The following is a 12703-nucleotide window of genomic DNA, read 5'->3' as shown; positions in this document are numbered from 1 at the left end:
TAGGTTAAATAGTATTAACTATAGTTAGTATATGAATAAAAATTCTCTTTACTGATCGAACCGTCGATGAAGCTAGATCGCGAATGAAACGTTTTTACTTGAATGAAGTTTAGAGTAGTGTATAATTTTCCGATTGTTTGATCCGTTTCCCCGCTGATAATTAGCGTTTCCGTTCGGTGGTACTTCCGTCCGTTGTAGGTGTGTGAATCCGAAATTCCAAGCTCGTCGGAAACCCCGGTCCTGCCTCAACAGGTATTAGTGTTCAAAATCTGACGCGACTGCCACAGCCGGGACCCCATATTGAAACGTTAGAAGTATTCTACTACAAAAATATGTGCGTCATCATCAAACATACGCTTGGGGGCACGATAGGATAGCCGTTTGGGGGCACCATAGATCTTTATCATAATGCAAATTTGAATTATTTTGACAGGAAAATTGTACGTAATTTCTTACGAAAACGCCAAAACGAAGTGAAGAGGACATAAAGAACACGATTGCATTTCTTCAAGATGGTACCAGCATTCGATCAGCCTCTAAACAATTCAAGGTTCCGTTGACACAATACGTGCTCGTGTGAAAGGAAAGTGCTTGTCATTTCCTATTTCGTGTGAGCTAACAATATAATAATTTAAGGTGTTGTAGAAGTAGATGATCGAAAAAAATATGATCGATAAAGAGAAGGAAACGGAATCCAAAACACAAAGCTCCGAAGCGCAGATGGTCACACAGCTAAGTAACCAAGTGAGCCGGAATGCATAACTTCAATTCCACACTATGGCGATGACGAGGACACCGAAGAAGTCATTTCTATGTAGAAAATCACATCCTTTGCCACTTCCTCATTTTCTCACCTGATTGACGTTAATGGATTGCATTTATTATTGTGTGATTAATTGTTTGATAATTTGCAGTATTCATAATCTTCAAATAAAAGTTGCGCTGCTGGTTTTGTAGGTGTATACTCTTTTATTAAACCTCTAATATAGTGACCTCACGTACCCCAAGATTTTAACAATGGCGAAAAAATTATCTTCGCCTTATTCGATTTAGCTTGAAAAATATTTAGCTAGGCATAATTATTTCTGAAACGTTGCCAGATGTATAACCTTTTCAACGAGTGCAAGTTTGTCAAAATCAGTGCAAAAATACCATCTCACAAGCTCGCAAAAAACTGACATACTTAACCCTACTATAAATATTACAAAAACATCTCAACAGAATTCGAATTCGAATGAAGTCTATTACCAAAATTTTATCGGAAGAAAAGACCAGCCAAAATGAAGGAAATCTAACAAAAACCTGTTTTAATCCACCTAGTAGTGCCATTGTACTTTTATTATATCTTTCATTTGATATCAAGTTTGTAAAAATCGATCAAGAATTCGCAGGGAAATATGTAAGATATTAGTTTAGGAACTTGGCGATTTCCTTGGGCATCGAGAATCGTCATAGGTGGCCAATGTGGTCAAAGCTGCTCTGATTAGCCATAAGTGATCTAGACCTACAAATCCAAGTAATGTAACACCCATTTCAATATGTATTACATCATTCACCATGATGTGAACAGTGTAGGTATGTGGGAAGTGTCTGTGTGACCGCACTCTTCAACCTGTATCTCCGAAACCGGAAGTCGGATCAACTAAAATTCAATAACAGCTTATTGCAGCGTTAGACCTTTCATTTTATACTAAGTTTGTGTAAATCGGTTCAACCATCTCTGAGAACATTGTGTGAGTTTAAATGACACATATACACACCTACACAGACATTTTTCGATCTTTACGAACTGAATCAAATGATATACTCGGCACTCCGGGCCTCGTTTAAAACAAAGATAAACTTATCTTTGGTTAAAAGGTCGATTTTTAGAGTGATTGCATAGATTTTCTTTAAATGAAAACGGCAAAAATAATATCTTCTCACATAATTTTTGTAGCACTGCACAATGGTCCGAATCCAGAATTTATGACAAAAATATGTGTGACTAAACTACTGGTACTAATCTGTATCAACTGAGGCATCTTTTGAGGTAAGTGACATTAGACTGACCCTAATTGTGTGTATGATCTGAAAATAGAGTAATCAAGTGTTCCGTTGAAGTACAAGCTTTTCTAAGTAGCTTTGTTGAAGACGTTATGCTATTTTTCAAGACAAAATTCGCTATTTTATGAGTAGAAAGCACCCTTAATTGAAAAATTATCCTGAAAACTCAACGTAGGGGTTGTGTATTTTTTACATAGAATGTGTATGCAAAGTTTGAAATAAATCGGTCAAATAGTTTTGAATGCTAGTTAACACCGCAATTCGTGTTTTTCAAGAGACGATCCACAAAAAGCTTCGTCACCGAGTCGCTTGTAGATATTTTTGCATGAAAAAATTACAGAATGTTATTGAAATGATGTAGCATAATGTACAAAAGTTTCGATCAATTCGCTTCTAAAAAAAATGAAAAAAAAACATCATTCTAAAAAAAGGAACAAAAATTTATTCTAAAAAAATGACAAAGAACTGATTTTTCACGTTGAAATCCTGTTGACTAGTAGAAACCGAATATTTCTTTCTGTTCAAGATATGCGGCGCGGTGCATGAAATTAGTGGCATGAGCGTTATGACGGCTCAGAAGCTGTCCTTCCATATTGCTCAAGGTTACATTGCTCCTACACACATCCATACAAAAGGCATACATACATACTTACGGGTTGGCACAAGTTAGTTGAAGAGAGCGTGTAATGTCGTGTCATCTAGTCTGTCCAATTCTATGGAAAATCATATCTTCATAGTAGAGAATTTCGCATTGAATCCGCTTCTGTCTCTTCCTAATCTCCTAGGTCCGAAGCGGATCAATCGACAATTAGGCCGACACAAAAAATTTAAAAAAATTATGTTCCAGCGCAATATAAAGATTTTTTTTTAAATTAAGGCAAAAAACTTTTTTTTTCATTTTCCTTTGATCGTTTTCGTGGACGTTTTCGCAAGGCAATTTCAGATAGCAAGGTTAAGCTGTTTGTTTTACTTAAGCAATTCAAATAAACATACATATTTCCGTACCTTTAAGACCAAGAACGATTTGCCACCAAATGCAACGATTTGTTTTCCTCCAAATACAAACATTAAGAACGACTCAATTCTACAGCAGTTGTATAAGTCTATACGAGTTACTGCTGTTTAGCTATAGCAACTTCCAGTATCTAGAATGCGTACCATGAAAAATACATTTTTGGAGCGACGGGTACCAGGAGCAAAGCGAAAGCAGGATATGGCAAGAGAGAAATAGTGGGCCTTATTCTGCGCGGCGTGTGACGTAAGGTGACTAAACTCACCTCACTTTACGTGACTTTTTTCACTCGATTCTTAGAGTCGACTTGGGTGAGGTGAGATTCTCCATTGCGGTTAAATGGGCGTCTCACGTCACCCGAAGTGACTCTTCAGAATTGGGAGAGGAAAGTAGAGTGAGATGAGATTAGTCGTGTCACTTCACACGCCGCGCAGAACAGGGCCGAGTGTTCCTTTCAGGTTTGTGCTCGTGACAGTATTTCTGTCGTGTGACTTTTCCGCATGTATCTAAAGCAAAGCCTCGGATGCTCCCAGTAAAGGAGCTTAGTGCTTAGGGAATGGAAATATTGGGGTGTGGTGTAGCAAGGCTATTGCTCTCGCGCGCGATTTCTGTAAAGTTATTAAGAAACAAATTTTTAATTCCACATACTTTGTTCGATTTTTGGTTTACTAGTTTATGCAAATATGACGTTCACCCACATCTTTTGTTTACAGCACATTGCTATCAGCGCACATAATACCGCCAGAAAAATAGACATTTTACATCCTTCTGTTCTAATAGACCAGAAAGTTTTGAATAAAAGTTATGTTTACTGCAATAACGTGCCCCGCTCTTCTCTACCTCGTCATTTGTTTGCCTGATTTTATAATCGTAACCTCAAGGATCATAACAAGTCATTTAAACAAGACGCATATTTTGTATTTTCAATGCATTGTGATTTCATAAAAAATAAAAAAATAATGAACCTTTTTTATATAACTATTAAAATTTCAAAATGCCAATTTCAAAATTCATCTGCTTTCGCGACTTCTGCTAAAAAAAATTGTTGCGAATTAATGGGTGGATGGTGGTGGTGGTGGAGGCGGAGGAAGGAGTATAACACCCGAACTGGATGCAACAGCAAATGGATTAAGAACTCGCTGTGGTTGATCCATCCTTTGAATGTTATGATGCCAGCTATGACCAGATTGTCGACCTCTAATGTACCCTCTTCCGCCTCGCCCTCTTCTGTAAAAAGGTCGCCGGGATGGTCCCTCTGGTGTTTGTCTTCCGGTACTGGTAGAGAGACTATTACGCTGCTTCCGCGCGGCCCGCTCCTGTTCGTCATCGGAGTAATCTAACGCATATTCGGGTATTTCTCCATCGTCGAACCAGCTAGCATCTGAACCCCTCTGTTTCATTAAATCAGACAAAATGATAAATTGGGTGTGTTCGGTTTGCGGAGCACAGTAAACCGGTGCTCCTACTTTGATACCTCTATCCAGTACTTCTTGACGCGAATTAAAAAGTACGCAGTACATTGGGGCGGCTACCTGTCCGATGACATCAAAAATTTTCCCAAGCGAACGCTTGCCTTTTTCTAGAAAAAGAACCGTGTCTATGTTCAGAAGCTCTACTCCTGCATGAGATTGAACAATAACGATCTGGGCGACAATTGATTGAACGTAGCCTATTGGTTTACATTGTTTCTCAGAAACGGTAATGTGAAGTTCCTCAATGGGAGGAAGTTCGTGAATAGGTGTCTCCCCTTTGGCTATCACTGGAACAGGTGGTGCTGTTTCATCTTCTGATGAAAACAAATCACCGTCAGACCTGAAAAATAAATTAACCTACATTTTCTATAATTGGAACTATTATTCGTAGAACTTACTCATCGTCAGTTGCATTTGGTGCTGTTTCTGTGTCACTGACAACAATGGCGGTTTGCTGGTAGCGGTAGTTTGAGGTGTTCTGTAAAATCTCAACACTTTCCTCAGAGCTATCGTCTTCAGATTCTTGTTTGATTGTCTTAGTAGTTTTGATTTGCAGTTCCTCCTCCGAGTCTGTTATATTGGAATCTGAATCTGAACTAATATATTGAGATAACAGTGATAGTGAGCTGTTGGCAATTTGAAGTACTGCATGTGATTCAACTGCTCGCTCTCGCGCTACCTTCTCTTGATAAGATAGTTGACTTTCTTGCTTTATGTTAACCAGAGGTTCAACAGCAACATTACGGGCTCCCTGTGTAAAATCCTTCGAAGAAGATAAACGTTTCAATAAAACATAAAACTAATTATGAAGGTATACCTCTGCTAAATCCATTTCAGTATCTGTAGGTTCATCCTTACACGCTGCACTTCGCACCACTTCTTCACATACGTTTAAATCCGTATTTCTAGCTTCGTTATTAGCTGATTCCATGATAGATGCTTCTTTTGGTAGTGAAGTGGACAACTCAGAATCAACAGCTTCTACCGGCAACTCACTTGTTTCACTTCTTGTCTGAACTACACTGATCTCATATTGTTCTTTTGGCTCCAAGGCTTTGTTATCCATTGTTGATATAAGAATGCATGCAGTACAATAGTAACGTCTGTTTTGGTAGGAAGGCTATAGCACGTGCGTTTTATTATTATTATTCGTGAATCAGCTTGGTCGGTTTGGAAATGTCATATGACAGCAAAAGTTTTTGTAGCGCACATTGTACTAAAATGCTAGGGTTGGGCAGGATTAGGTTCATGCAATCTCAAAGCATATACTATATGACATTTTTGTTTGAAGCGAAACTGAATCAGGTGCGCTAACGCCGATTGCTATCAAAATACATAAACTGACGGCTATGTGGTTGCAACCGTATTCAGTTTCGGGGTCAGGCATAAACGCCATTGTTGAGTTATTGGACGTGTATGAAATCAACGAAGTCAAGAACGCAGTAGTACCGAGTATGAATATAAACATATACGAAATAAGTGTATGTGTAGTGTATGTACGTCAAGCGATTCTACCACTAACACAAACTCATAGTGTTAGACCGTAGATGAACCACACAGAACAGGATCTGATGTCCATCTCGAATGTTACATTAACGGTATATTCAAAGGTTTACGCACAAAGAACAAACGTCCCTCTAAGAACGGTATCGTTCCGCCGAACGATCTTTCGCCGCAGAGGGGGGTGCTGGGTCTAGTTAGAAGCGTCCTGCGGTACAAGCCACTTCTAATTCTAGACTAAGTATAGTTTGTGGCACCTGCGTTACAAATACCACACGCTATAGCTTAATAAGCCGGGAATTCCTCGTCCAGTTAGTATCGTTCTGCGTAACAAACCAATACTAATTCTGGTCGTAAGACAATTTGCTTCCCCGCTTGCGTTACAAACAAGGAAGTAATTTGACTTTGGATTTAACAAGGTGGAAAAACCAACGAAGAACTCCAGGGTCTGGACACGAAGTAAAGGATTTTCGACTGAGTGAAGTGGTACTTTCGACTGCTCGATTTCAACTTGATTTTATTATACAATTTTTTGGTTTATATACCTACTTTCCTAAAGCTAGCTATTTACAAATAATCGATTTTTGAATCGATTTTATTTGGATTTGTTTTGGTACAGAATGTTAACAATGAATATTGTTGTCAACTCTGCACAAATGTTTTATTATCCAAGCCACCGCGCGAAGTCAAATATCGATATAATTATCGTCTTCCAATGCGCTGTGACCGGCAGTGGCACCGAAAATGCCGATGAAGCATATATGACCCTTGCGTGAGCGCGCATTGACTCATCATTGGGCGCACTTGAATGTAATTTGATTTTCCTTCTGCCTCTTTAAGTCAGAACGAACTGTTCTATGTTGCGGTGGTTTGTTTTGATTCTGCCGAACGGTTTTCTTGTGCTCGCTGCGAACAGCTGTTTATGATTTTGCGTCGGCGACATATTGCCCCCCGTAAGTCTATCCCATAGACCTTACGAAAAACTAGCCGACGCGCCGATGGTCATCTTGCTTGTCGAGATTTTCGATGCCTATTTGATTATAAAGGTTCATATAATATTTACTTTTGTTACCTACTAATGATTTATGTTTTTGGAGCCTAGTTTAATATTTAATAAATGATAACGTTCCTATCTTTCAAGTTATTTTTTAATATTTGTTTAAGTTATTAATGCACTTGCTTTAAATTTGTGTAACACTATTTGCAGCTGTTGTTCGTGGAATTATTCTCGGTGGTCGTCTTGGAAGTGGAGTTGGTCTGTGTTCTGTTTCCATTTTTCTCGTTTGTTCAGTTTAGGAAGGTATTCTGTACTCCACCGATCCCAAAATTTAGTAGTTGCCATTTGAGCCTTTTTCCAGTGTTCTCTTGTTGCCTCGGCTCGCGACGTGTCGTCGAGTGAAGGATACGTTCCTCCTGCGCATCCAATCAAAAAATGATTTGGTGTCAGGGGTTCATCATCGTTGGAGCTTAATGGTATATGTGTTAACGGGCGACTGTTCAGGAGATGCTCTATCTCGATTAGAGCATTCCTAAGTACGCTCTCCTTGGGTTTTGATACTGGCCATAACTTTTCATTTAGTAATTTTTTAACCTCTTGTATCATACGTTCCCATGCTCCTCCAAAGTGTGGAGCTGATGGTGGAATAAAATTCCATTTTATTCCTTCGATCGCTGTTCTGATTTCTAATTCCTTCATCTGATTACTTGCGCCAACCATATTGGTGCCGTTATCGCTGTACATTTCACAGACCTTGCCGCGCCTGTTTTGTAAGTTTTTTATGCAGATGAGAAGCGCGTCTGTACTTAAGTCGTCTGCTAGTTCCAGGTGTATAGCTCGAGTAGCCATACAGGTGAAGAGTGCACCCCAGCGTTTTTCACATCTTCTTCCTACAGTAACTTCCATTGGTCCAAAGAAGTCTATACCGGTGTGTGTAAATGGTTTTAAATTTGGAGTGGTGCGGCAGCTTGGCAATGTGCCCATTTTTGGAGGGTGAGGGCTTGCCTTCTTGTTTCTGCAGAGTTGACATCTTGCATTCACTCTTTTTACTGCCGCCCTAATCTTGATTATCCAGAAATGCTGTCGTATTTGAGCTATAACTGCTTCTGTTTCACGGTGTAGAAATTTCTCGTGGTATTGTTTTATGATCAAATTCGTTATATGTCCCTTGTTTGGTAATAGTACTGGAGTCATGTTTTGTATTCGTCCGCTGATTCGGATGAGACGGTTTTCATCTAATGCAAGCTCGTGATCTGCTACAGAGCTGTTCTGGTAAATACCTTCGCCGTTGATCAGAGCCACTAGCTCGGATGGAAAAGCTTCTTGCTGTGCTTGTTGTAACAATAGGATTTCTGCTCGCTTATAATGATCAGAAGTAATTGTCTCATCATATCTGGAGTTTGATACTTTCGTCCTCAATTTTTCCATGTATTTGAGCCAGTAACAAACTGCCTTCTTTAGTCGTCCCCAATCCGAGCACCAAGTTGTGTGCATAATAATGTTCGCAGGTTGTATTTCTTGAACGCTGCAAACCCTTTTTTCTTCTGAAGTTTCAATGACTGCACCTTTCTCCTTTGGCCATGATTCCACTTTTGTATTTAGGTACGTCGCTCCTGTATACCATATAGATTCCGTAGGTTGGATGTTCCGTGTTGCTTCGTCTGCCGGATTCATTCCTGATGGTACCCACCTCCATTGGGAGATCGTTGTGTCGTCGAGTATTTCGCTTACTCGGTTGGCTACAAATGTTTTATACCTGCGATGGTCACTTCGTATCCAGGAGAGTACAGTGGTGCTATCTGTCCACATGGTTACGTTTGTAATATTCAATCGAAGTTCCTTTAAAACGGTTGTTTTCAATCGTGTGCCTAACACCGCGGCTTGAAGTTCTAGCCTTGGAATTGACATGGCTTTATTTGGTGCAACTCTCGTTTTTGCTGCTATTAGGCTTACGCCGTATCCGTGTAAGGTTTCTGCTCGTATATATGCTGCCGCGGCAAACGCTGATTCTGATGCATCAACAAAGATATGCAATTCCAATGATTTTGCGTCCGGTATGTTGGGAGAGAAACACCTAGAAATTCTCAGATGTGATATTGTGGATAGTCTATTTGTCCAAATCGTCCAATCTTCCATTAATTTCGTAGATATTTTCTCATCCCAGTCTATACCTTCTTTCCAGGCTTGTTGCATTAGTAATTTACCTCCAATCGTAATATGCGCTATTAATCCAAGAGGGTCGAAGATTCTGGCAATTGTTGAGAGGACTTCTCTTTTGGTCGGTATGGCGTTGGACTTGAAGTCTGCTATTCTATACCCAATTGTGTCTTGGGTCGTGTCCCAGTATACTCCGAGGACTTTCTCTGATGTTGCAGTTTTTTCAATAAATTCCTTTTGGGTGGATTGTCTCGCGACGTTGCGTTCAGGTAGAACGTCTAGCATTTCGGCATCGTTTGAAATGATGTTTCTTAGTGTGAAGTGTGCAGCTTCATGAATTTTTATAACTCCGAAAGTGACTGCACTGGCTTCCTCCGCTGTCGAGAAACTGTCCAGATAATCGTCAACATAGTGTTGTTTTATAATGGCGTTGGCTGCCACCGGATCGCAATCTCGGTAGTTCTCTGCGTTTGCATTCTTTACTGCTTGGGCACATGCAGGTGAGCAGGTTGCTCCAAACGTCATTACCTGCATTACGTAGTGTCCCATGGTATTTGAAGCCTTACCGTCCCTCCATAAGAATCGTTGAGCCTCCTGGTCCTCTTTGCGTATTTTAATTTGTGAGAACATCTCTTGGATGTCTCCTGCTACTGCGTACTTTCCTTCTCGGAATCTCAGTAAAATTCCAAAGAGCGATGTCAAGTTATCGGGACCAGAGAGTAATTCAGTGTTGAGCGATAATCCTTGTACCTTGGCAGCTGCGTCAAATACAAGTCGCGGTTTTAAAGGTGTTTTATTAGGATTTACGACAGCGAAATGAGGCAAATAGTATGTTTTATCGGTTGTTAGTGTTATTTCGTTTGCTGTTAATTTTCGTGCGTATCCCTTTTCAACGTATTCCTTAATTTTGTCCGTGTACCATTGGGCAAACTCAGGGTTTTTCCTCATCTTAGTTTCAGTGTATTCTAACCTCTTTAATGCTCCCTTGAAGCTTTCTGATTTTGGCATTATGGGCCTGGCTTGTTTCCATAAAAGGCCAATTTCGTATTGACTCCCGTCATACTTCATTGTTTCTTTTATCAATTTTTCAGCTCGTCTATCCTCCTCGCTCTGTTGGTTAGTGGTGCTAACCTTAACGCCAAACTCTTCCGTTGAGAAGTATTTCCTCATTTCTTCTCGTAGTGAGTCTTGCTCCTCTACTACACAGGAATATATTTCTCCTTGATGTCGGGAGTTGGTCCTTCCGTAAATGACCCATCCTATTGGTGTTTTAGCGGCAACTGGACCGACTTTGCTTGCTCTCTGTTTTGTTGCTGTTAATAGTCGGGGATGATCAAGTCCAATAAGTAATGTCGGCTCAGCATTCTCGTATCCTTGAATAGGAAGGTTTTTAAGATGGTTGTAGTTTTCATGAAGATCCTTGTAGTCAAGTGTCTGTCGTGGCAAGGATAATTTTTTTACTGTACGTACACTTTCCATTTGGTATCGAATTTTGTTGTCGCCTGATATTTTGAAACATACGCTTTGGCTTTCGTTATCTTCGTGTACGGAGTCATTTGTCCATTTTATGCATAATGGTGATACTGGCCCTTGCAAACCTAAATCTTTGGCCAAGTCGTCGAGGATTAGACTGTTCGATGAGCCGTGATCCAAAAATGCGAAGGTTTCTAATTGTCTTCCTTGCGCATAAAGTGTAACCGGCAGTATTTGGTAGTAGACCTTATTTCTTTTGGTAGCGTGTATGTTAGTGCGCACATCTTCTTGTTCCTTCGAGGTGGACGATGTTGGAGCTTGCGCATCTATTTCTTTCACTTCCTTCTTATCTTGGTTCTTCTTGTTGTCTTTTGATTGTCCTGAAGGTTCCTTGATTTTTTGTTTTGTTTCCTCCTTTTGGGAGGCTCGTTTTTCATCATTTGTTTTTGGTCTGACGTGAAGAAATGTGTGATGATATGCTGTACATCCTTCTGTTCTGCAGTTTGGCCTCATTTGACAGTTTCTAAAGGAGTGTCCTTGGCGTAAACAGTTAAAGCACATGCGTTTCTCTAGTGCCAGTTCTCGTCTTTTTTCCACACTCATCTTTTTAAAGACCGGGCATGCTACTATCCAGTGTTGTTGACTACAACAGGAACATTTGGCTTGGGATCTGGATGTTGTTTCAGCGTGCATATTGACTCTTGATTGGCGCTCATTTTTCGGGTTTTCCTTCTCAGATTGACACACCTTTTGTGCAATAAGAAGTGTTGCTCTTTGCTGTTGCGGTTTCAAAAACTCGTGTAATTCCTTTAGTGTGAGTTTTTGCCGTGGTCGTCCTTCTTGCGGAATCATTGCTTCTGCTTCCTTGTCCGCCCATTGTTCTCTTAAGTTCAGTGGTAAGCGGCAAACAAGTTCAGCCATCTGCAACGGATTAGTTAAATAATCCTCACACTGTATCATGGACATGTTGGACACCAAATTTCCGAGAGTCACTACGAAGTCCACCATGCTTTGAGGGTATTCCATGCGTGGGTTCCGTAACTTTGCCAAATCCTTCCATAGTTCGTTGTATATAGCCAACGGTTGTCCGTAAATACTATCCAGAGTTTCTACTACATGTTTCTCGTTTCCTGGATCCATCAGCAAGGCACTTACGTGTACCTTTGCTGCCTTGCCTAGACTTGCCATAAGTCTGTTTATGTTGTCGGTATCGCTGAATTGACCTTCTCGTTTGCTTTGTTCGTAAAGCCGTTTGAAATTTGGCCAATCCTTGTAATTTCCGTTGAAAACTGGGAGGGGTGTTGCTGTTTGCCTCCTCAGTAAGTTTGTAATTTCATCCGGCAATTTGATTGTCGGAGCCATTTGTTGTCCCGCTTCGGGGTCCATTTTTACTTGGTGCATTTTGGTTGCCATCTCAATCATGGCTTTTTGAAATGCCTCATCACGCAATTTTTGGCTTTCCATTTGTGCCTCAAATTGGCGTCTTAGCAGCTCTACAGTGTCTGCTGGTCCGCGTTCCTTGGACACACTCCTGGTAGTCTTCTTCTTTTGATCCTCCAGCTCCTTTCTTAGTTGCTGGAGCTCCATTATTTCCTCTTTGCACTTTGGGCAGTGCCAGAGGTCCTTAGTGGAGGGTCTTTTCTCAAGTTTGGTGCAGGTCATGTGGAACCAGTTCCAACACTTTGAGCACTCGACCATCCATTCGTCCGCGCTGTCCTTATCCTTGCACAGGCGGCAATTCCCATTCGGGTTGTGCGCGTATCCTCCAGATGCCATCCTTTAGATCCGCTTTCTCTTTCGGCTTGTTTTAGGTTCACTAGTGATATATCGCACGGTGTGATATATATTGTAATATCTTATTCAAGCACTGTTTGTTTTCACCGAATCCGCTATTGGCTGCGGATACGCCTTATTAGCGATTTTGTAAGTGACGCGTATTGCAATGCGTATTACTGTCCGTTATAAGCTACGGACACGCTGTGTTTCTAGCGTTTTTCCACCACAGTTTGTAGGTGTTCGCTTTAATGTTTATGCCTTTTTCCACTA

General features: G+C 40.6%; 2 protein-coding genes across 2 annotated transcripts; both read right to left on the bottom strand.

Annotated features, from left to right (window-relative positions):
- Nucleotides 1-3971: 3971 nt before the first annotated feature.
- Nucleotides 3972-5693, bottom strand: LOC131692511 (H/ACA ribonucleoprotein complex non-core subunit NAF1). Its single transcript, XM_058979598.1, has 3 exons — nt 5348-5693; nt 4929-5293; nt 3972-4870 (listed from the first exon to the last, which is right to left on the bottom strand). Exons 1-3 carry the CDS (start codon nt 5594-5596, stop codon nt 4111-4113), a joined length of 1374 nt encoding a protein of 457 aa, XP_058835581.1. The 5' UTR covers nt 5597-5693; the 3' UTR covers nt 3972-4110.
- A 1320-nt stretch (nt 5694-7013) lies between these two features.
- LOC131687130 (uncharacterized) lies at nt 7014-12433 on the bottom strand. The gene is made up of 2 exons (XM_058971180.1): nt 9232-12433; nt 7014-7060 (listed from the first exon to the last, which is right to left on the bottom strand). Exons 1-2 carry the CDS (start codon nt 12431-12433, stop codon nt 7014-7016), a joined length of 3249 nt encoding a protein of 1082 aa, XP_058827163.1.
- Nucleotides 12434-12703: the final 270 nt, after the last annotated feature.

Source organism: Topomyia yanbarensis, chromosome 3, assembly GCF_030247195.1.
Source record: "Topomyia yanbarensis strain Yona2022 chromosome 3, ASM3024719v1, whole genome shotgun sequence".
Lineage (NCBI taxonomy): Eukaryota > Metazoa > Arthropoda > Insecta > Diptera > Culicidae > Topomyia > Topomyia yanbarensis.
The sequence above is the reverse complement of the archived record's forward strand: the minus strand, read 5'-3'. Positions and strand labels throughout refer to the sequence as shown.